Below are 24,411 nucleotides of genomic sequence, written 5' to 3'. Positions count from 1 at the left end.
ATGGAACCTGCATCCTCATGGATACTAGTCGGGTTTGTTACCGTTGAGCCATGATGGGAACTCCCGAATTTTTTTTTTATTTAACATTTTTCTTTTTTTGCTTTCTAGGGCCGCACCCACAGCAAATGGAGGTTCCCAGGCTAGGGGTCTAATCGGAGCTGCAGCTGCCAGCCTACACCACAGCACATGGCAACGCCGGATTCTTAACCCGCTGAGCAAGGCCAGGGATCAAACCCACAACCTCATGGTTCCTAGTCGGATTCTTTTCCACTGCACCATGACGGGAGCACCTAACATTTCTTTTTCCTTCCACAAGTCTCTCTGTACTTTTTACTAGCAGTCTTATTTCTGAATCTCTATGTGAAGATAAGTTGGAAAGATAATTATGGTTTGTTAGAATACATAAATATTAGTAATCCTTTGGGTGTATTTATGAATGATTGCTATAGGAATTTACTATGAATCTGGCTTTTGTTTAATAGTGCCCTTTTTTTCTATTCATGAATTCTAATAACTTTTTTGTAGCTACCCTTTTTTTTCATCTTGGGCTTGGTTCTGATAATGTTTGGAAGTGTTTGATAATTTATACAGATATGTCTATAATAACCTGCTTTTCTTCCTTCCTTTTTTTTTTTTAAAACAGTTACATGGGAATTGGTCTTTCTGCTCAAGGTGTGAACATGAATAGACTACCAGGTACACTTGTAATTGAATTACAGTACAGTCAGTCTTATGGCTAACTCTGGCTAAAAATGTCAAGTAATAACCTGAGATATTTAAGTACATTAATCTTTTGCATTTTAAATCAGTTATGAGTTCAAAGGGGAAGCTGAATGGTTCTAATAAATGTTATGCTATTTAGCAAAACAGCACATACACCATGCATTATTTTGTTTTGCTTGGTTTTGTTTTGTTTTGGTATTTTTAACATTCAGTATATGGTCATATCAACTACTTTAAATATTTTAACGTGTTTGGTTCTATTTCCAATCAACACATTCCTGGTTTTTAACCCATTTTCAGCTGTTTGATATCATGGGCATGTAGGCTGATATTAAATGTAAACTAAGACAGGTGTCTGAGCTGGCAGAACTGTTTCCCAAAACCATTAATCGCATGGATGTGATTCCTGAATTATGTTTTCTGGGATTCTCTTACAAATGTTAAAAATTAACCTTGGAGGAAACTTTTTGAAAATTGAAAGAAAAATTTTCTGTTTTGTATTAAACTGTGGGAGTGGTGTCTGTGTGTGTGTGTGTGTGTGTGTTTAAACCAAGTCAGAGTAAACCTTTGGTCTATTAGCAAAGGAAAGATGCATGGAAAATGTGTCTTGCCATGTTTGTTTTTTCTGATAGAAGTCCTCTCTGTTTTAAGACATGTTTTCAAAGTGATCTGTGTGGCAAATGTATTTTCCTTAATGCTGTAAGCAGTATTTTAATAGAGAAGTTATGTAATGTAATTGTTGAGAATTTAAATGTACTTTGGGGAATTTTATCTTGGTACTATCTGTCGTACTACTTTTGCCTATCTTGTTATAATCTTAATGAATATCTCTAGTATAGAGGAACCTTACTTTTCATTGTAAATATACTGGAACTTTCTCCTTAGGCTGGGATAAACATTCATATGGTTATCATGGTGATGATGGACATTCATTCTGTTCTTCTGGAACGGGACAACCTTACGGACCAACTTTTACGACTGGTGATGTCATTGGCTGTTGTGTTAACCTTATCAACAATACCTGCTTCTACACCAAGAATGGACATAGTTTAGGTACTGAGATCATGAATTGCATGTAAATAACCAGATGTTATGATTATTGTACTTACAACGTGGTGGTCATGTTGATTATGTAATTCTCCTTTATGAGTAGATGCCTCTGGAAATTCTTTGTTCCTTCTAGGTGGAAGTTGAGGAAATGGTGAAAATTTAAATCTGAAGTATGGGCACATAATCAACTGAAACCTCTGATTTTTCTTACAATGAAGGCCACATTGTATCACATATGTGGGCCTTATCAGAAATAATCTTCATGCTCAGATATTTATTCTAGTAGTAGAAAGCCAGGTGTTCTCTGCTTTGCTCGAGTACAGCCCTTCAGTATGATTCAGTCCTCTAGGTTCCAGGTGCTAAGAAAAAAGGGCTCTCAGTTTTTAGGATAGTGCGGGGGTAATGACGAACAAGGAAGATCTTGAGGCTCCCAGCCAGATGAAGGACTTTGACCTACTGAAAAATCAGCCCTGCTAACAAAGGATGGTGACTACAACTTCTGCAAAAGGAAGCAGAATTCAAATGAGCAAATAGCAGCAAAACTTGTAGAAGACACATGGCAAATAAATAGATTAATGAAAACTTGAGGGACTCTATCCATTGTAAGACCAGAAGGAAATTAGGGGTTTTAGTTGAATGTGGAGCCGTAATACTTTAGATTTAAAATTGTCTATGGTTGTTATGCTCCCTTTTCTTTGAAGCTTTTTTGGTTGTTTTCTATTAAAGTATAAAGGATAGTAAGACTGATGCTTTAAAAGTAAAAAAGTTTTACATTATTTTACTGTTTAAAACATCCTTGAGTCATAGCAAATTATTTCCAATGAGGTAAAATGAATTAACTCTTAAGTTAACCCCAGAAGGCCAAAGTTTCAGTTTGCTCATAAATAGTACTTAAAAATTAAGCCGTAAATAGTATGCCTAGACTATAATAAATGTTCTTTAATACAGAAATTCTGTAATTTCATAGTAGAAAATTCTAGATTTTTGGCATTGGTTGTAGTTACTGTTTTTTTAGTGTCTCAAAATACTCCTTATGTAAAGTTACTGTCTTCTTCATTGGTACATTCGGCTTAAATCTTTTCCTTCTGATTGTTCACATTGATTCTGAGGTCCTTTGCTCTCTGACTTAAAGGTTGTGACAGGTGCACAAAGATTCTCACAGTCTTCTTAGGTACAAGAATGTCGATAAAGGTCGCCATGCAGGTTATGTGGTTTTGTGATTTGGTTGTTGTGGCAGAATTGGTTCCCAGAAGGATACAGCCCTTTTAGTTTTTGCTGTTACTTTTTCAGCCCTGACTTACAAAGCAGTTACCTGGGATAGTCTTCATTGACTTGGCTGCTTAAGATACCCAAGATTTTTAAACTAAGCCAGGAGAAATCTGCTTTTAGGTATGACCTTTGGTTCAAAAATGTGAAAGAAGACTTTTTAAAACCAGAATTAATCTTCTTATAGTTTTAAAACTTTATTCCAGAGAAATTTTATTTGGGGGGAGATGAGAAGATCACAGGAGATAGGATATTGCCTTTACCTGTTAGATTTTCACAAGCATTTACGTTGACATTTTCTCTTGAGTTAGAAAGTTGTTGTAAAAATGTGAGATACAGGAGTTCCTGTCGTGGCGCAGTGGCTAACGAATCCGACTAGGAACCATGAGGTTGCGGGTTCGGTCCCTGCCCTTGCTCAGTGGGTTAAGGATCCGGCGTTGCCGTGAGCTGTGGTGTAGGTTGCAGACGCGGCTCGGATCCCGCGTTGCTGTGGCTCTGGCGTAGGCCGGTGGCTACAGCTCCGATTCGACCCCTAGCCTGGGAACCTCCATATGCCGAGGGAGCGGCCCAAGAAATGGCAAAAAGACAAAAAAAAAAAAACGTGAGATACTACTTAAGAAAAGGTAACTGATGAAGTCAGATTCTAATATTAAGTCATTTTGAAACATTTGGTATTCATAAATTTAATAAATATTAAGCACACAGAAAGTCAGTATAACAGTGGTCGGTATGAGTTCTTTAGTTGCCTGGGTTTCTCTCCTGGTTTGGCCATGTGACCTTATGCAAGTTACTTAACATTTCTGTGCCTCAGATTGTAAAATAGGATCACTCTAATACCTCCCTTATAAAAATTGTTAGGACACACTGAAATGATGCCTGTGAAGCTATTAACTTATTACCTGGCACACAGTGAGTACTCATGAAATGTTTAGTATCATATGCCAGACTCTGGACAGGTGCTGGGGATGGAATGGTAAAGCATTGGTGAGCAAAAATTATTCCTCTAGAACAGAGTCAGCAAGCTATGGCCCATGGGCCAAATCACTCTTCTCTCATTTTTTAAATAAAGTTTTATTGGAACACAGCCACTCTGCTGTGGTCCGTACCCATTCATTTGGTACTGTGTATGGCAGCTTTCCCGCTACAGTAGCAGAATTGAGTAGCTGAAACAGGAGCATGTGGCCTAGAGAGCAGACCATATTCCCTGGCTCTTTATAGTGTAATGTGCTTATCTTTGTTTCAGATTCTAGCTTCTAGAAGATAAAATTTTATTTTATAAAATTTTATTCAGTTAATTTTCCCTTGTATTTCCCAAAGTAGATACTTTTTAAAAAACTTTATTGTAGTTGATTTACAATGTTTTGTTAATTTTTGCTCCACAGCAAAGTGACTCATCAAAGTGGATAATTTCTACCCAAAAGCTGTTGCATTTTTAGTTTGTCTCATGAAAGTTTCCTATATATATAGATTTTATATATATATATATTTTTTTTTAACCATGTAGAGAGAAATGGAAAGGGTTTTGAGAAAATAATTAAAGGAGAAACATTTCAGTCTGCAAGTTAACTTATTTGAAATTTTTTAATTTTGTTTTATTGATTATCATTCATCAGTTGAAGATCACTTTTCAGAAAGCCTCTTTTTTTTTTTTTTTTTGTCTGTTTGTCTTTTCTGCAGCCACACCCGAGGCATATAGAGGTTCCCAGGCTAGGGGTCGAATTGGAGCTGTAGCTGCTGGCCTACACCAGAGCCACAGCCACGCCAGATCCGAGCCGAGTCTGCGACCTACGCCACAGCTCACGGCAACTCCAGATCCTTAACCCACTGAGCGATGCCAGGGATTGAACCTGCAACCTCATGGTTCCTAGTTGGATTCGTTAACCACTGCACCACAACGGGAACTCCCAGAAAGCCTCTTGATAGATTAGCAAATTAGGAAAAAGTTGTTTTCTGCATAAAATTTAAATAATTATACAACTTGTTCCTGTGCCATCTGAATATGTGTAGGTTGTGGTTGCTTTATTTGGCAGAGTTCAAAAGTGTTAATCTGTGGAATTAAGTCGGAGTTTTTATTAGAGTTTTTTGTAAAGTGAAGATTTAGTAATTACCGACAAGAGTTTTGTTTTGGGTTTTTTTTTTTTTTTTTTTTTTGCTTTTTAGGGCCCCACTCATAGCATATGGAGGTTCCCAGTGTAGAGGTTGAATTAGAACTACAGCTGCTGGCCTACACCACAGCCACAGCAATGCAGGATCCGAGCCACATCTGTGACCTACGCCACAGCTCACGGCAACTCCAGATCCTTAACCCACTGAGCGAGGCCAGGGATCAAACCCACAACCTCATGGTTCCTAGTCAGATTCATTTCTGTTGCACCACAGCGGGAACTCCACTGACAAGAGAATTTTTGCTAAAACATAAATTTAGACAATCAAAATCTGTTATCAGTAGACATTTTTGAGGAAAATGATTAGGCTGCTATTTTATGAAAAATAGTAAAAGGTGTATGGAAATATTTAGTCTTACTGTTTTCCAAATCCTGTTTAGTTCTCTGAAATTTTTAGAATAAACTTTCATGCTCGTTTGGCCCACAGTCACTTGGCTTTCTATGTATTAATGAAGCTAAAGGTAATCTGAATGTTTCATGGTGGGTGGGGGGACTCCAAATTTGTTTTTCCTTTGGACACACCAGCAAGAATTTATTAGTTTTTACAAGTCATAAAAACAGCACTTTAGGTTCAAATCACTATTTATTTAGAAACACATATAATGGAGACTTATAGTCAGTTTGCCTTTCAACTTTATTACTTTAAAAACAGTCTGATTGCTGTGTTTTCCGGTGATGTAGCAGTTACAGAGCCACAGGGTCTCAGGTGGGAAGAGACCTTAAAGATGCTTTTAACAGAAGGGCCCTCGTTTTCCAGATGGTGGCCACATCGTAAAGGTAGTGGTTCTGACAAGGTTTTGTTTTGTTTTAATGTGTGTTTAGACTGGAAGAATGGTGAAGAATCGTGATTAAGTGACTCACCTACACCACCCCTTCCCGTTTACTCTAGAGCTCAGTCTTCTAAAATATATGAGTGAGATCCTAGAGACATATTTGGTTTGTTTATTATCTATTTTCAGCTAAGTAATATATTTGAGTGTTTGAAGGGAGATTATTACTCCGCCACTTTGAATGTCAGGAGATTTATTTCAGTGAAATTGCTATTGTTCCGAGAGTTTCTTGCACACGACTGTTGAAATTACTGTCAGAGAACTTTCAAAAGAAATTCTCAACTGGATAAATCTTTGTCCTTTGAAAGAGGAATTAATTTTTCCCCCCAGAGTGGTCAAAAGTTTGAGAATGTACTTTTTAGAGGAATTTTTTTTTTTTACAAAATGAAAGTGCTGTATATTCTGTACACTTTTTTTTTTTTGGTAATAAAATCTTTCCCCTTGGAATTATTTAAAAGCTAAATCTAGATAAGGAAGATATAAACAATAAGGCTGGATAAAGCAACATAAGTGTCAGAAATTAAATGTGACTATTTTGCAACCAGTTTTCTTTTATGATTCCTAACATAGCTCTGAAGATATTTCTAAAACCATTTCCAAAATCCTGGAGGCAACAGCAGCACCCCAGAAACTGGTGTGTTACTCTAAAGGTGATAAGCTTGAAAGGGGACAGCATTCGCTCAGACCTGTGTTAATGTCATTGAGAAAAAAATTAGCCTTATTTTGTATTTAGGTTTTTAATATTTTTCCTCCTTTGCTATTCTTTCTCTTCTTTTTAGTTAGAAATCAGCTTATCACCATACTCTGCCTTTGAAAAACAGCTTCTAATGCCATTTGTTTTCTTTTCTTTTCTTTTCATTTTAGGTATTGCTTTCACCGACTTACCGGTAAGACATAATTTCTTGTAAAAGTAGTTTTGCACTTTTAATTAAAAGGAATATAAAGAAACTAGAACTGATCATGCTTAAAGTGCAGTCTTATTTTACATGCCATGCCGCACATGCATTAGAGCTCCTTTATCGAGCCGCTGTTGGTGCAGGCCTTCAGAAATTAAGAATCAGTTTGAGAAATGTCCATCTGTAAACTGATTAATTCAGCTGGGATTAAATTCTCTTGTTATAGAAGTTGTTGGCATTTAAAATGATGCACCTTTCCAGTTCCTTAGGCTGATTTGAAATCTGCCTTTTATAGATAGATACATTATTTGCCTTTGTTTTCATCAGAAAAAAATCTTATAAATGTAAAAACAAAACTGATGTTGAGAATATGATTTTATTATGTTGATTTAAGAGTTCAAATAGTATTTATAGTAGTTGTCTTCATCTCTCATGGGTTAACAGAAGTGAAACCTGTGTATTTTTTATGTATGTTCTTTCCTATTTACTTCTGTCTAATTCTACATAGGTGTGTTTTTTTGTTTGTTTGTTTGTTTGTTTTTACAAACAGTTTCCCAGAAAAGATTGTTTTACGTAAATCCATAAACTCCATACATGCTACAGCATGGATGAACCTTGCAAACATACTAAGTGAAAGAAGCCAGCCATAAAAGACTACAAATTGTATAATTCTGCTGATAGGAAGTATCCAGGATAGGCAAATTTATAGAGTCAGAAAGGGGTCTAGCGATTGCCAGAGGTTAGGGGGTGAGAGGATACAGGGAGTGACTGTTAATAGGTATGGGTGTTTGGGGGGTTTTTTTGGAGTGATGAAAATGATATGGAATTAGATGGTAGTGATGGCTGCAAAACTAGGGCTCTACTAAAAACCACTGCATTGTTATATTCTGTTTTCAGAAATCTATAATCTAGCAAATTAAAACGTCTATTATGTTTTTATAAATTCATAGTTTAGTCTGTTAAGGGCTTTGTCCTTAATCTCTTAACCTAAAATTCTTCGGTTTCAAGGTTAAGTGGTATAAAAGTTACACTTACTTTTCACTGAACCCAAGCTGACTCTATCATTTTTAGTGTTTTATCACTTTCCGATGACAGAAGGTAATATACAGTATTAACTATTCAAATAATAAAAGAAATGTTTATAAATACGGTAATGTACAAAAGAGAAGTTCCTTATAATTCCAGCCTCTTTGGATATAATGAATGTGTTGAGCATGTATCCTTCTACCTCTCTTTTAAACTTAGGTTCGGCAGTATGTCCATTATTTAAATGGAGGCTGGGGAATGGTGGGGTCATTGTTTAGACAGGTTCTGTAGCTTGCTTTCTTCATTTGGTAGTGGATATTGGGCCTCCTTCTGTGTCAGCATATGAATTTTTTACTCTTCTTTTTGTTGTTTTTATAGTACCTTATTGTAGGATGTACTAATACAATTGGACGATGTATATTTTTTCATATTCTAACATTTATGTGATGAGGTGCAGCTTAGAATACATGGCCTGTCAGAACTTAATAGGTAGTGTTTTTTTCTTAGACATAAAATGATGGTAAATCTTGTAGATATTGGAGTCTGAGCCGCCATGATTGTGGTATATAAAACCACCTGTGAAAGGACATTCTTTTTAAGGTTTTATTTGCTATTACAAATAATGCTGCAGGACATATCTTTGCACATGCTTGTTTTTCTGTGGGATTAATTTCTTATAAGCGAAACTTTGTCAGTTTTCACAGATTTTGCCAAATTTCTTCCTTAAAAGGTTCTTTTTGTTGTTGTTTTTGTTTTTTGTCTTTTTGCCATTTCTTGGGCCGCTCCCTCGGCATATGAAGGTTCCCAGGCTAGGGGCTGAATCGGAGCTGCAGCCACCGGCCTACGCCAGAGCCACAGCAACTCGGGATCCGAGCCGCGTCTGCAACCTACACCACAGCTCACGGCAACGCCGGATCCTTAACCCACTGAGCAGGGGCAGGGACCGAACCCGCAACCTCATGGTTCCTAGTCGGATTCGTTAACCACTGCGCCACGACGGGAACTCCAGGTTCTGTTGTTTCACAGTTCTGTGTATAGTGGATGAGAGGGCTTATTTTCTCAACCTTCATCAACACTGGGTATTCCCAGTCTTTTAAACTTAATCTGATGTACAAAAACAAACCAAAAAAACCCCTCATTTTAATTTGCATTTCGGTTTGTGTCTTCATTATTTTTGTCGTCATTTTCTATTTCTTCAAATTGCCTGTGGGTCTATTGCCAGTTAAAAATTTTTGAACTAGTAATCTTTGTCCTCCTATATCATGAGTATTTTTATATTTGGAATATTGATCCTTTCCTATATGAGTGGCAGATTTTTTTTTCTAGAAAAGGTTTTAACATAAGAGTCTTTTTGGCTTTCTGTATTTTTGTTTTAAAGTATGTCGGTTTTATAATGGGTTTAATGAAAAGAATGCTCTGCTAGAAGCCGAGAGACAAGCTGTGTGCTTTTGGACAAACCCCTTAAGCTCCTTGGGTCTCAGTTTTCTCATTGGTGAAATGAGAAGGTTGTAATAAGTATCTCACTCGTCTTTGGCTTAAAATTCTATGAATTTACGAGTTTTGTTGACTATTAAGAATCAGTACATTTGTGTACGTTGTGTTATCTTTTATTTCCCTAATCGAGTGTGACTGTATTTCTCCATATTTTGACATGATACTTCTGTTCTGATTTTGGTTGCTTGCTTGGTCAGTTGGTTTTAAAAGCACCCTGTCAGCTTTTTGTAGTGATGTCTATCTAAACATCTCATGTTTACACACAGATTATACTCTCTTAACCTCTCTTTACTTGATTTTGTACTGAAAGTACTTGTAATTACCATTAAAGCAGAGAAATAAGGCGTAAATGCAGAGAATGAAGATGAAGGAGGGTTTAGAACTGTAGAAAGAAAAGTTGAATTTAGATTGGTGTTAGATAGACCTCTGTTCTAATCCCACCTCTGCCACAGTGTAGAGTGACCATGAGCAAGTTAGTTAATCCCCAATCCTCAGTTTCTGTATCTTCGTAATGCAAGTAGTCATAACAGCGACTTAACGGGGCAATTGTAGTGACTAAACCCTCCTGTTTAGTAGACCATTCGGTAACTTATGTCCATTTTAGATGTAACAGCTGGTGACAGAACCAAAATGAAAGACAAGTGTATGTATGGTACACATACTTGAAGCTATTATATGTGATTGTTTAACCTCGAAATCTTGGAGTATATCTTGGAGTAGATGTATTGCTTTATGAATTTGAATGTTTAAATCCATCCTTTTCCTTTCTTGAAATGTCTGCATTTGAGTCTCTTATTTTTATGTAAAGAATCTCTTACTCTTAATGGTACTGTATTTTGCCTGTAATTAAATGCTTATCACCATCCCTTTATAAAGGCATCTTAGATGTACAGATAAATGAAATTAGTAAACTTAAAATAGTACATGCCCACTTAGGGTGTACTTCTATAGTAACTAGCTTTCACATACAGTTTCTAGAAATGCATTGCACGTATCATATATAAAAGGGTAAACCTGAATTAGATGTTTATCCTTGAATAACTACTGTACGACATATTCTTAAGAGCAAGAATGATGTCTTTATTTATTAGAAGTATAATGCCACATGGTCTCTGAATAAATAAGTAGCTTAGGGGGCTGCATGTTTTTCTTGATTAGATTACAGGAAGTGCTTTTTATTTTGTCCAGCATATAATACATTTTAGATCGTTTGCTTTAGTCTTCCTCCACTTGGTTTGGTTGAGCTTTTTAAATATTCATGAAGTAAATTTATAGTTCTCTTATTTTAAAGATAGCGTTTGAAAGAATGAATATGTTTTTAACATAAAAAGAATGGATGTTTAGTGAGATGTGTTGTCTTACAGCCAAATTTATATCCTACTGTGGGGCTCCAGACACCAGGAGAAGTTGTTGATGCTAATTTTGGGCAACATCCTTTTGTGTTTGATATAGAAGATTACATGCGAGAGTGGAGAACCAAAATACAGGCACAGATAGACCGGTTTCCTATTGGAGATCGAGAAGGAGAGTGGCAGACCATGATTCAAAAGTAAGTGAAGAAATAGGAATGGCCTTATTCACAAGCGCGCTTTTTATAAAGCATTTTTTCCTTTTGGTATGAAAGACAACTTATTGAACCTTTTTTATCTATTAATATAGATCCTAATAGTTTTAATGTATTAATGTTTCATTTAGTGACATGCATAGAGAATTGTATTTTAGTCTGATTTATTAATTTGCTGGAGGAAATAAAGTGACAGTAGATATCTTAGGTTAATATATTTGCCATTCTTGGTAATAGAAGTTGATAATTTCCATAGGTTACATGATTCAGCTATTAATAGTGCCGATGCAAAAGATAAATTCAGAAAGATAAATTGTGTAATTCATCGTTGTGGTTTTTGGACATGAACTTGACTGTGTTAATGTAAATACTTATGAGGAAAAAGAATTAGGAATAAGCATCAAAATAATGGCGTTGTTTACATACTGGAGTACAAACTTGATGTGTCTATTTCACATTTCAGGATTTGGCTAAATTTTTCCAGTGAATGGGATTCCATGCAAGAATAGGATCTACTGTTTTTGTTTACTTGGCTCTCTCTCCAGCTTAAGGAACTTTAAAACCTCCATTTGCTTGTTGTATATTCTCTTGTTAGACCTTTAAGAGGAGGTAAAGGGAACAAAGAGCAAGGAACAGTGAGCATGGGGTTAGGATTCCTCAGGTCAGTCATTGTTGAGGCATCAGTAATGATGTGGTGGAGGGCAGGCAGCAGAGAGCAAGAGTGGATGTCAGTAAAAGCGCCGTAAAATGAATGACCTTTCTCTCAACTTGTCCTTTACCCCACATTTTCAACTCGTTTTATTAGGGAGCTTTTTATGAACCAGAATTGCATTGTGGAAGTCAGCAGGAGAATATCGTTCCTGAGACGGTCGAACTCTCCAGACTGCCTTTGTTCAGAAGGCTAGCGATGACCCCTAACCTCAGTAGTACTGAATGGTAGCTCTTAAACTCAAAATAGTATAGACTTTAAACAAACACCATTGGGTTTAAATAGTCATTTTCATTACTATAACTCAGGAAATAGCAAAGCTTAAAGATAGCGTCAGTCTGACACATTTAATCATAAGTTGTTTTTTTTTCTTTTTAGGGCCGTACCTGAGGCATATGGAAGTTCCCGGGGTAGGGGTTGAATGGGTGCTATAGCTGCCGGCCTACACCACAGCCATAGCAGTGTGGGATCCGAGCCATGTCTGCAACCTACACCACAGCTCACAGTAGCACTGGATCTCCGACCCACTGAGCAAGGCCAGCGATCGAGCCTGAATGAATGTTCATGGATACTAGTCAGATTTGTTTCTGCTGCGCCACAATGGGGAGTCCTTAAATTTCTTATAATTTCTTTGAACAGTCTTAAATTTAAAAATCTGGTGGAGCTTTATGTGTGTATTTTTTGGAGGAAATAATTTTGGACACAGTGATGATTCTGAAAACAAGCTTTTCCCCTAGACCTGCTATCATCTGGGATTTCAGAGCCTCAACCCTAGTACTGCTGTCCTTGCAGTTGAAAGAGTAGTGAGACGGACTCAGAGTCCCATGGCTGCCCTGAGGGAGAGCTGAAACAGATTGCCGTCTGCGGGTCACATCTCTTGAAGCTTTAAAAATGGTTACCACGAGCATCATGGCAAGATAGTTGTGGAGGAAACATCGTTTATCTTAATCCTACAGCTGGGGTTCAGTGAGGGCCCACACCCTCCCCCATTCTTCACGAAACTGACACTCACCACGACCTCCTGGGAAGTCCATTTGAAAAGGCTCTCCCTTAATCTCTTAGATTAATTTGAACAATTAGATGAAATAAGATGAAAAATCTGTTCCTTAGGGAGTCCCTCCGTTCCCCCTCAGCCCCTTTCCCTGAACCACTGCTTCTAGCTGCTTTCTAAGGGCCTTTTTTTTTTTTTTTTTTCCCCTGTCTTTTTGCCATTTCTTGGGCCGCTCCCACGGCATATGGAGGTTCCCAGGCTAGGGGTCGCATCGGAGCTGTAGCCACCGGCCTACGCCAGAGCCACAGCACCTCGGGATCCGAGCCACGTCTTCGGCCTACACCACAGCTCACGGCAACGCCGGATCCTTAACCCGCTGAGCAGGGGCAGGGACCGAACCCGCAACCTCATGGTTCCTAGTTGGATTCGTTAACCACTGCGCCACGACGGGAACTCCCTAAGGGCCCTTAGTAGTGCCAGATGGAGGCAGGTTTAGGAGTTGACTGTTTACAGATCTATTGGATATTAGAGTTAATATTGTTTAGGCAACAATTTTTCTAAAAAAATTGTGGTAGATGTAAATACCACCAGATGGCTTTTTTAAAAATGTGCTTTCTCTTTGAAAGTGTCACTTAATGCGTAAATCACATGTGAATACTTAATCTCCTTTGCACTACCATACTAACGGTTTAGATTGGAAGTTCAACTCCCCATTGATTAATACTGTCACCCTCATAGACTTTGTTCTGGAAGATTCTCCTTCCAGGTTCATCTTAGTATTTCTTGTGTTCACACCTTGTGACCCCATCTTATGTAACCAATGGATTAGAAAAAGTGGTTGAACTCTGGAACACAAAGCATTAATCTGTTGTTTTCAAATTGTTTTAGTTTACAAAATGCTAACACTTTACTCATATAAGGCATACGATAAAGGTAAAACAAATTATGGTTGGTACGATTGACTAAAGGTGGGAAATGATAGGAAAGAACCTACAGATGATGGAGTGCCAAGAATCAAAGTCTTTTACTGTCCTTGATTCTCTGGATATATTAATTTTTAGGGAGAGTAGTCTCAGCATAGCATTTGCAGTTGTCTTTTTGGAAATACTACATGAATAAGACAAAATGACTTTTTGAACTTAAAGTCTTGATTGTTCCATGGGAGTAGGTTGGTTTTGTAACTCCAGCGTAGACCTTGTTTATATAAATTGTAGTGTGAAGCATGTATTCTCTTGACTAAAAGATGTGTGTTTCTTCTTTTTATTTTAAGAATGGTCTCATCTTATTTAGTCCACCATGGGTACTGTGCCACAGCAGAGGCCTTTGCCAGATCTACAGACCAGACCGTTCTAGAAGAATTAGCTTCCATTAAGAATAGACAAAGTAAGGACTCTGTGGTGCATGACTAACACTCATTTACAAATTATAGGTTTGGTGACATTGATTTTTTAGAAATTTTATTTTTTAAATATTTTTCAAATATATTAACTTAAAATTGATGCATCTGAAGTTTATTTTTATTGACATTTTTGAAGATCAGCTTTAAAAAAATTCACAGGACTGTGTTAGCATTCTGGATGTAGAAAGATAACTTTGGAGAAATTTTTGTAAGAAATGTTTACCGTTTTTTTTCTTAAAAAATGTTTTCTTGAGCTTTCAGAAGGTAGACATTTAATTAAAAGTGTTTTTTAAAATTGTTTCAGTCCGATGATTAGATGTTAGTGGAGATGATGTGTGAAATAAATTTAAGTATCTTTGCGTTTAAATTGCTGTCTTCTTTTAAGATAACGTCAATTGTAAGTATTTATTGCTTAGGTCCCAGTGCTTGTGGCCAGAGCTCTGGGGCCTGTTGTAACAAGGGCACGTCAGCCTGATAACGGTTCCACAATTAGCCATCCTAAAATTGGTGCGGGTAGTCCATCAGGGAGAGTGTGACTTGAGATGAACAGGGGTGAAAACTATAGACATTACGGGTGAATTCATGACGGGTGGAAACAGATTTTTTATAGGTCCTTGTGCTCAAAGCAACACTGACGACGTCGTGTTGCAGCCAAGTGTAGGCTCGTCCGTCTTTCTCACTGTGCTGTGAGCTCTGGCAGACAGGAGGCGATCGCTTCCTCTTCATGTGCTCCTCAGCTGCCGCACAGGGAGGCTCACTGGGTGGCTGTCGAAATTCAGAACTTACTCAGAGGCTAGCATTCTTTTAGTACTGGGTTCAAAAGGTTACAATATTTGGTGAGACGTCTTGAATATTATTTCTTCAGTGTTGCCTCCGGTCTTTTTTTAAAAACAAAACAAAACAAAAAAACACTCTTGAGGTATGGTTGACGTGTTAAAAGCTGTATGTACTTAGTGGGTTCAGCGGGACGAGTGTGGAGTCGATGTGCGTCCGTGGAACCATCACCAGGGCGTGTGCCACAACACACCTGTCTTTCTTGTCTTAGCGGTCGGTGCATCCGTATTGCTTATCAGGTATTTTTCCTATGTTAGTTTGTGTGTGTTAATTTTTTTTTTTTTTTCATGAAAGTACTTTTTTTTTCTAATTTTTTTAGTTTGTCTGAAAATTGTCCTTGAAATAGAAACCGAGTTAGAAAAAGATGAAATTAATCATGATAATTTATCGAAAGCTTTTTACTAGCTTTTTTTTTTTTTGAGGGTCTATTGTTTAAAAAAATTGATCTTTTTCCTTCTTTTTCTAAATAGGAATACAGAAATTGGTGTTAGCAGGAAGAATGGGAGAAGCTATTGAAACAACACAACAGTTATACCCAAGTTTACTTGAAAGGAATCCCAATCTCCTTTTCACATTAAAGTGAGTTTAATAAAATGTTGTTAATTATATGTATATATGTGTGTGTATGTATAACCAAAAATTATTTTTATGCTTTAATAGTTGTAATAAGTTTTGTTTTACCTCGTTTCAAATATTTAGATAAGAATTTGTGACGTAGCTCATTGAAGTAACCGGTTATATGATGTTGAAGAGTATGAACAGAAGCCATCCTTTGCTTTGTGTTTGCTCCTCTGTTCTTCTATCCCTGTGTCTAAAAACATGAACATCTTAGTAGAAGATGGGTATCTATTTTTCCTCCTGTAAAGTACTTTATAATAAGTTTGTGGTATTTTAAAAAATGCGGCAAAAATATGCACAGTATAAAGGTTGCCATTTTTGCATGTACAGTTTTCTGGTATTAAGTACACTCACATTGTTTTTCATCCATCACCAACTGTCCATTTCCAGAACTTCCTTCATTGTCCCGAGCTGAAACTTGGTCCCCATTAAACACTAACTCCTCGTCTCTCACTCTGCCTCCAGCTGCTGGCAACCACCATTCCACTTTCAGTCTTTATAAGATCACGAGAGTTTGACTCCTCTAGGTACCGTATGTACATGGAATCATAAAGTATTTGTCCTTCGTAACGGCCTTATTTCACTTACATAATGGCCTCGAAGTTCCTCCTGACACCTTGCCTTCTGACACAGTGCTACAAGATGGTGCATAATATTCCATAATGTGTCTCTTGTCACATTTTATTTATTCATTCATCCATCAGTGGACATTTGGGTTGCTTCAGCTTTCAGTTATTGTCAGTAATGCTGCAGTGGACATGGGGTCCCTGCGTTCAGTTCTTTGGGTATAAATGCACAAGGGGAGTTGTTGACCAGATGAGAGTTTTGGAAAATTTGTCCTCACAGTTCCCTCGCCCTGCGCTGTTTTCCGTTCCCACCAACAGTATAGAAGACTTCCAGTTTCTCCACATCCTTACCAACGCTGTTGTTTTGTTTCTTTCCTTCCTTTTTTTTTTAAAATGGCCATCCTAATTTGGCTTTTTTATTGGTCTTATGGGTCTTTATTTTAAGATTCAGGTGTTACTAAACTTAAGGTTTCAGGTCTTTAAGCACCAGAAACTCTTCCTAGTAAGCCCAATGTCAGAATTGTTTTGCTTGAGAGTAGCAGTTTAAATGTGGCCATTTTGGTCAAGAGGTTGCAAATGAAACTAGGGATGGTGGGGGGTGGGGGTGTTAGACTCTTTTTTTGTATGTAGGTCGGTGTGTGCGTAAAGCACATTATATTCTTCTGTACTATTTGGTTTCCAAGTGCAAATATAATTTTGATTAAATTATTTTAGCTAAAAATAAAAGAGTCCATTTTGGTTTGTTTATTATAGCTACAGGTAGATTTTCTTAGTGATTCTTTTTTTTTGTCTTTTTTTTTGTTGTTGTTATTATTGTTGTTGTTGTTGTTGTTGTTGCTATTTCTTGGGCCACTCCCGAGGCATATGGAGGTTCCCAGGCTAGGAGTCTAATCGGAGCTGTAGCCACTAGCCTACGCCAGAGCCACAGCAACGTGGGATCCGAGCCGCGTCTGTGACCTACACCACAGCTCACGGCAACGCCGGATCATTAACCCACTGAGCAAGGGCAGGGACTGAACCCGCAACCTCATGGTTCCTAGTCGGATTTGTTAACCACTGCGCCACGACAGGAACTCCTCTTAGTGATTCTTGATTAAAGGAGATAGAATGTCTTTTGCATCATACTCATTTTTCTGGAAAACTTTAAATTTATTCTAAGTAGTACAGTATATGAAACTATATTTACTATTTTTAGCACATAGAGGTCAGACTTACTGATAAATACAAGTTCTTGAACTACTTCCTTTCAGAAATCTGTTTCTATTTTAAATAATAGTAATTTGAAGATTATCTGAGTCAATTTCTCTTCTCTCTTTTTAGAGTGCGTCAGTTTATAGAAATGGTGAATGGTACAGATAGCGAAGTACGATGTTTGGGAGGCCGAAGTCCAAAATCTCAAGACAGTTACCCTGTTAGTCCTCGACCTTTTAGTAGTCCAAGTATGAGCCCCAGTCATGGAATGAATATCCACAATTTAGCATCAGGCAAAGGAAGTACTGCACATTTTTCTGGTGAGAAAAACTGGTGTTTTATGACATTATCTTTAAATTTCTATCCTTACTCATTATTTTGAACCAAAATAATTTTTTTAAAAAATCTAGACATTTCTGCATTTTGCGCATGTGTATATTTAATCTCAAGATGTTCTGGAAGAAAATTGTGGGCAGGTCAGATTCATGTGTTTTAAGTACCAGAAAGTGATTTAAAGATGAGCGGTTTCTACAAACAGGTATTAGCACATCTCCATCAGTGAAAAGCAGGATTCATGTTGTGTCTAGAAATTAAATCAGAGATAACTGGGAATGAGAAGGTAGTTGTGTATTTCAGTAAAGTGTAACTGTAAAGGAGATGTCCTGGCTGTGATGTCTGAAGCCACCCATCCCACCCCCGGCTACCTCTGGCTCAGTCTTCCCTGCCAAGCTGCCAGCAAGAGTCAGCTCCGCCCGGTTCATGTCCTCATGCCTTTCTGGACTCACCAGTCTCACTTCTGCAGTTCTCGTAGTTCAAGTTCTCTCCTTTCTTGGCTTTTATGACATCACTTCTACTGGTTTATTTCTTATCCTTCTCAGTCTTTTTTCTCTGCTTATCTCTTTAATTCTGTTTTTCCCAAGGTATTATCTTTCCTCTGTACTTTCTTTTTTTTTTTTTTTTGTCTTTTCTGGGGCCGTACCCGTGGCATATGGAGGAGGTTCCCAGGCTAGGGGTCTAATCAGAACTGTAGCCGCCGGCCTGCACCATGTCTGCGACTTAGACGACAGCTCATGGCAACACGCCAGGTCCTTAACCCACTGAGCGAGGCCAGGGATTGAACCTGCAACCTCTTGGTTCCTAGTCGGGTCCATTAACCACTGAGCCACAACGGGAACTCCTCCTCTGTACTTTCTAAAGCAGAAGTCAAATAGTATTTCCTTTCCTTTCACAAAGAAGAGTTAGCACCTTTCCTTGCTTTTTCCCTATTAACATAAGCCTTTTTTTTTTTTCCCCCCCTTTTTCTTTTAGGGCTGCACCCGTGGCATATGGAGGTTCCAGGCTAGGGGTCTAATTGGAGCTACAGCTGCCAGCCTACACCACAGCCACAGCCACGCCAGATCTGAGCCGCATCTGCCACCTACACCACAGCAACGCCGGAGCCTTAACCCACTGAGCAAGGCCAGGAATTGAACCCTCAACCTCATGGTTCCTAGTCGGATTCGTTTCCGCTGCGCCACAATGGGAACTCCTCTTTTTCTCTTTTTTTCCAGGTTTTGAAAGTTGTAGTAATGGTGTAATATCAAATAAAGCACATCAATCATATTGCCATAGTAAACACCAGTCATCCAATTTGAATGTACCAGAACTGAACAGTATAAACATGTCACGGTCACAGCAGGTTAATAACTTCACCAGGTAAGTCATTTCCCTAGCTCTTGCATTGCTGTAAAAGCAGCCTTAATTCTAGGTATCATCATTTTTAATAATTTGGAGAAATTGAGTTAGATGGCCCATAGTGTGGCTCTGAGAGTTTCCAAAGCCGCGGAGAAGGAAAGGGGGGCGTCCCCAAAGCTTCCATCTCCCGGTGTCCGTGGAGCCTCCTCCTCCTGTTCCTTCCTCTCCCTCTTCACCCCGTCTTCCCTCCAGCGGGGCAGTAGGGGCAGATCCAGGGTCCTGCCTTCTCGTCTTCCTGCCACCACAGACCCATACAGATGATCACCGAAATGCCATTTGTTATGTCTCCAGGTCAAGTCACAATAGTATACTTAATCTCTGGAGTTGACATATGATGATATGTTTACACCTTTTTTTTTTTTTTCCTGTGTGTGTGTGTGTGTGTGTTGGCTGAGGGGGGTTGGTGTAAACGTGTAGTGTTTCCTGAGTTCCAAATAACTAACTTTATTACAAAAAAACAGTCTTTGTGGGAGAGAACCTGTCTGTAAGTAGCTTGGTTACAGCAGCTGGTCAAGTCATTTAGCAAACCTGTAGGACGTCAGACACTCTGCTGGACACGGTCCCCACCCAGAGAGCTTTGAGAGGGGGCGTCTCTGTCAACAGATGCTGGCCTCCTCAGGGTTACTTTCATGAAAACTAAGGTGCAGCTAATGTAGTCATTTGAATTGAATGCTAGTGTGTGAGAGCAGGTTCTTAAATATTCTATCAGTTTGATGTTCGTTTGGTCTTAGAAGATGAATTGATTGGTCACACTGCATTTTGGGGAATGTTCGTCAGTGTAAAATTCTCCCATTGAAGGAGAGAGGACTAACTTTTCCCATGAATCTTAAGGGAAATGTGATTCTGGAGAAGGAAGTATGTGTGAAAATGTGTATTTGCAGGTGTGTGTGTGTTTGTTTTGCTTTTTAGGGCTGCACCCATGGCATATGGAAGTTCCTGGGCTAGGGGTCAAATCCGAGCTACAGCTACCGGCCTACACCACACCCACAGCAAAGCCAGATCCAAGTCATGTCTGCGACCTACACCACAGCAACGCCGGATCCTTAACCCACTGAGCGAGGCCAGGAATCGAACCCACATCCTCATGGATACTTGTTGGATTCGTTTCCACTGCGCCATGATGGGAACTCCCTGTATTTGCAAATTTGAAATTAACCAGAATTTCCAGATTCTCTCTCACAAGTGACAAAAACGTAGTGAAGTTATGGTGATGTGGTGCAGGTGATAGCAGAGTCCACAAAAATGGTATGAGAAGAACTTAGCGAAGGGGACTGCCTTTGCTGAGGTTAGGGCCAGCAAAGATGACATCTAGAAAATACAGAATTACAACATTGTAGTAAAATTTTTGTGTGGCAATTTAAAAGATGTAGCCTTTGGTACCTCATTGTGCTTTAAGGTACATCAGTACTTTATCATTGTTAGAGGGCAGACTTCTGCGGTAGTTTGAGGGTAGGACTGTAGTTGCTTCATGAGTTTTTCTCTTAAGTACTATCCTCATGGCAGGAAGTTGCCAAAAGAGACCTCTTATTACCTGAGTTGAGGGAATCGAGCTTAACGGAAGGGGTTGATTACACAGCATCCTCTTTTGTGCGCATTGTAGAGGAAAGTAAGTACTGCCTTGAACTGTGGAAGGTGAGTTATTTGATAGTTGCTTACAGCTTTCCTGTCAACAGTATTGTGAAGTAGGCAAAGATGGTATTAACTGTGAAAACCATTTTACAGATGTAGAGCTGAGTCCCAGAGAAGTAAGTGCCTTTTTAAAGGCCGTGATTGGTAACCAGGAAGCTGCAGAAGTGTGGCTGTTGTTTCCCAGGACATCCTGTGTCTACGTGTGTGCTTTTTCCACTCGTCTCACCTGTCGGAGATGCTCTTCCCTGCCCTTCCCCTCCTCCATCAGAACTTCTGTTCAAGCTGTAAAAATGCAGGTTCTGATGCTCCCTCTTCTAGGATGTTGGCCTTGATCTATATCCCCACCACGTGTTGTGCCACTGGTGGTGAGGAACTCCCATCATAGTGCAGATGCTCTTGAAGCTTTTTCTAGGCTGTTCCCTCTGGGAGGGCAGGGGCTGCTTCATTAAGTCCTGATTAGCACCTAACATGGCTCAGAGGCTCTTAAATGTGAGTGGAATGAAAGTGGCCCTCCCACATAGTATATTGAGTTGTCAAAAGTACATTTTTATATATCAGATCACTAAAAGCTACAGTCTTAAGAATTTCCATTAACCATTTTTAAAGTTTGATCTCTTAGCAGTTCTCAAATTTCATCATGATACTAAACAAGCTTTTCTGACTGACGAGGGTGTCTAGGGCCATTGTGCCCTTCTTCCTAGATCTTTCTGTGTCTTTTTCACCTTGATAGGTCTTACAGACAGAAGTATGTGTGCACCGGCACACGCTTGCCCCAGCTGTTAACCAGCGCTTGCTTTTGCTGGTGTCATGCATAGAGTGCCTCTGCTTATCTGCAGGCAATGTTTTTGAGGTTGTTTTTTTTTTCCTACAAACGAATATATATTGCTTTTTTTAGTGGGAGAAGGTCATTTTAATTTAAATATTTTCTAAATTTTCATCAAGTGCTGAAAATTTGTTCTGGGCTGTATAATCATCACCTAGATCTCGGTAGAAGAAATCTTAGAGGTTAAATGTTCATTGTTGCTTGGGGTGTGGATGGATCTGAAGGACAAACACTAACAGCTTCAGCGTGTCCACATGTTTAGAAAAAGCAAAATGAGTGAAAATGGGAAACCCCGTAAGTATCTGCAAAATAGCATTTTTAAACATTAAGATTCAGCAATATTTATTAATCTTCAGCCACTAAAAAAGCTTGAGAAAGAAAAACAGGTATGAGGAGATAAGACTGAGTAGTTTTTCAGATTATTATTTGCCTTTGAGAGAGTTTTTTTTTTTTTTTCCTGTCTTTTTGCTATTTCTTGGGCCGCTCCCGAGGCATATGGAGGTTCCCAGGCTAGGGGTCGCATCGGAGCTGTAGCCACCGGCCTATGCCAGAGCCACAGCAACGCGGGATCATCAACCCACTGAGCAAGGGCAGGGACCGAACCCGCAACCTCATGGTTCCTAGTCGGATTCGTTAACCACTGCGCTACGACGGGAACTCCTGAGAGAGTATGTTTTTAAGAAGTGAAGACAAATGCCAAAATGTCGAGACCATGAGAGAAGAAATAGTCTAGAAGCTCGTTGACTATGGGGGCAGGGAAAGAGGTGCAGTGGGGTGGGTTCCAGGAGTAGTTTTGAGAGGCTGGGCTGCGGAGTGGGCCTTCTGGGGTTGAAGGTGACTCCCAGAGAATGAAATGCAGATCTGAGTTTGAAAGGTAATGGCAAATGTGTGCTAAAGTCTGATTTTTCCATGTTGTTAGAAAGCCATACAACCCACTAGGTTTTAGTACCCGTTTTTCCTCCCTTATCTCCAGGAGTATAAATTTATTAAAAGTCAGCTACATATTTGGCGTTGAATAATTTCAAGACTTAACTGAATACCTTTTTTCCAGATTGCTCTTGCCTTGTGAAGTCAGTTTATAAGTAGGCTATGTAGTTAAGTAGTCATTTATTTTAAACTAAGCTGCAATAATGCTATTTCTAAAATTAGATTTGTCTTTTCGTTTTCAGTAATGATGTAGACATGGAGACAGATCACTACTCCAATGGAGTTGGAGAGACTTCATCCAATGGCTTCCTAAATGGTAGCTCTAAACATGACCACGAAATGGAAGATTGCGACACCGAAATGGGTCTGCAGTGATATTTCTTACATTTTTAATAAAAAATGATGACTACAAGGTTATGTTTTTACTTGTACTGATGAGCATAAGTCAAATTTAAAGATGTATGTGCCATTGGATTTGATAGTAGTGCATATTCTCTTAAAATTCCTTATGGCAGTGGGGTGCCAGAGACGATAGTTTTCAGTAACTTCTGCTGAACCGTCTGTTTCTGCACAACTGTAGTGCTTTCATCAGTGCAGAGGTACTAACGTACCAGTGTGAAATATCCTTTAGGATAGTTAAGGTTGGAGGTATGGAAAGATGTGGCTTCTAGACCTATTTCAGTATTACCAATAAAGACCAGAATGGGTAGAGATGCTTTTGTAAATTCTAGTCAGTTCCTTAAATTCATTTAATGTGGCTCTGACTGTGCATATAGTTCAGTCCCTGAACTATGATAGTAGATGCCTAAGTATGACACCCCATTTCTGCTCCCCCCCAATTATGTGGTTGAAAAATAGATTAGCATGCATAATTTTAATTTGTTGACAACTTGTGTAGAAATTGCACCATAAAAGTTAAACTGTCCGCAGACTTTCTCATCAATTGGAGAGGAAAAATTATTGAAGCTTATTTATTCTTATTTGTCAGAATTCCAGGACATTAGATTTCTTAGTATTTTGAGATTAAAAGGTATTTATACAAATTGTTAGAAAAGCTACTTCATAAATACAAAGTTATTCTTTTGTTACTTACACAGTCTCCCCGTGTTGAGGATTATGTGTTCCAATGTATAATTCACTCTTTCAGGCAAGGAGTGTGATTGAAAAGGCAGCCTAGTGTCACTCTATCAGATAGCAGCAAAACAACCCCAACATTCAGAGAGTAATTTGGGCATAGCGATTAAGAGCAGGAGTTCTTAGAGGCAGATCACCTGGAGCTGAAATCCTGCAGCTGCCCCTTAACTAGCTGTGTAAAACCTTGGACAAATTACTTAAGAGCTCTCTGCCTCAGTTTCTTCATCTGTAAAATGGGTGTAATAATAACTGCCTCATGGCTAATCTGTGAAAAGCGAATAGCACCAAGTAAGTGCTTAGTAAATGTTAACTACGATCATCATGTATGACTTATATGTTGTTATTAGTGATTGATCAGTGATTATTGTCAATCAAGATATACACTGTAAATTTTTTTCCTGAAAGTAGTATTTTTCTAAGAGCAGTGTCATTGCCCCTTCTGTGTTTTTTTTTTTTGGAGTCATTTAGTCTTTCTTACTGTCTCTCCTCTATATCAGTTAAAGTCATCTGAGAAGCAGTTACTAACTTTCTTCTTTTTATTTTTTAAATGTTGCTGTCGTTTTAGAAAATTGTGCTTAACTTTTCATAAAGTTTTCCTTGACACATGTACATCCCGACACTGTACACTGAAAAGTTGTCACCCGACGAGCTAGATAGTGGATGCTAGACTCTTGAGGCCTAGATGAAGTATACCCTTAAGCGGCAAAGTCCCGTATTCAGTTAAAAGTAAATCTGCACCTTTAGGTAAAGTATTAGGAAGTAGTTTGTAAATGAAGCATCCAAAATGTCGTAAGCAGTTTATGTTCATTTCTCCCCTGTATTCCGTTCAGGAAAGTAGTAAA

At 38.6% G+C, this 24,411-nt stretch overlaps 1 protein-coding gene across 1 annotated transcript in view; it reads left to right on the top strand.

Moving 5' to 3' along the window:
- Positions 1 to 24,411, top strand: part of RANBP9 (RAN binding protein 9) — an 81,395-nt gene that overhangs the window by 45,969 nt on the left and 11,015 nt on the right. The window contains exons 3-11 of the mRNA XM_047796390.1: positions 644 to 696; positions 1,609 to 1,776; positions 6,899 to 6,921; positions 10,815 to 10,999; positions 13,985 to 14,097; positions 15,418 to 15,526; positions 17,452 to 17,642; positions 18,873 to 19,017; positions 22,678 to 22,799. Of these exons, the coding sequence (XP_047652346.1) occupies positions 644 to 696; positions 1,609 to 1,776; positions 6,899 to 6,921; positions 10,815 to 10,999; positions 13,985 to 14,097; positions 15,418 to 15,526; positions 17,452 to 17,642; positions 18,873 to 19,017; positions 22,678 to 22,799 (1,109 nt within the window). The remainder of the gene's footprint in view (positions 1 to 643; positions 697 to 1,608; positions 1,777 to 6,898; positions 6,922 to 10,814; positions 11,000 to 13,984; positions 14,098 to 15,417; positions 15,527 to 17,451; positions 17,643 to 18,872; positions 19,018 to 22,677; positions 22,800 to 24,411) is intronic.

Source organism: Phacochoerus africanus, chromosome 9, assembly GCF_016906955.1.
Source record: "Phacochoerus africanus isolate WHEZ1 chromosome 9, ROS_Pafr_v1, whole genome shotgun sequence".
Classification (NCBI taxonomy): Eukaryota; Metazoa; Chordata; class Mammalia; order Artiodactyla; family Suidae; genus Phacochoerus; species Phacochoerus africanus.
This window is presented reverse-complemented; position numbering and strand designations above follow the sequence as displayed.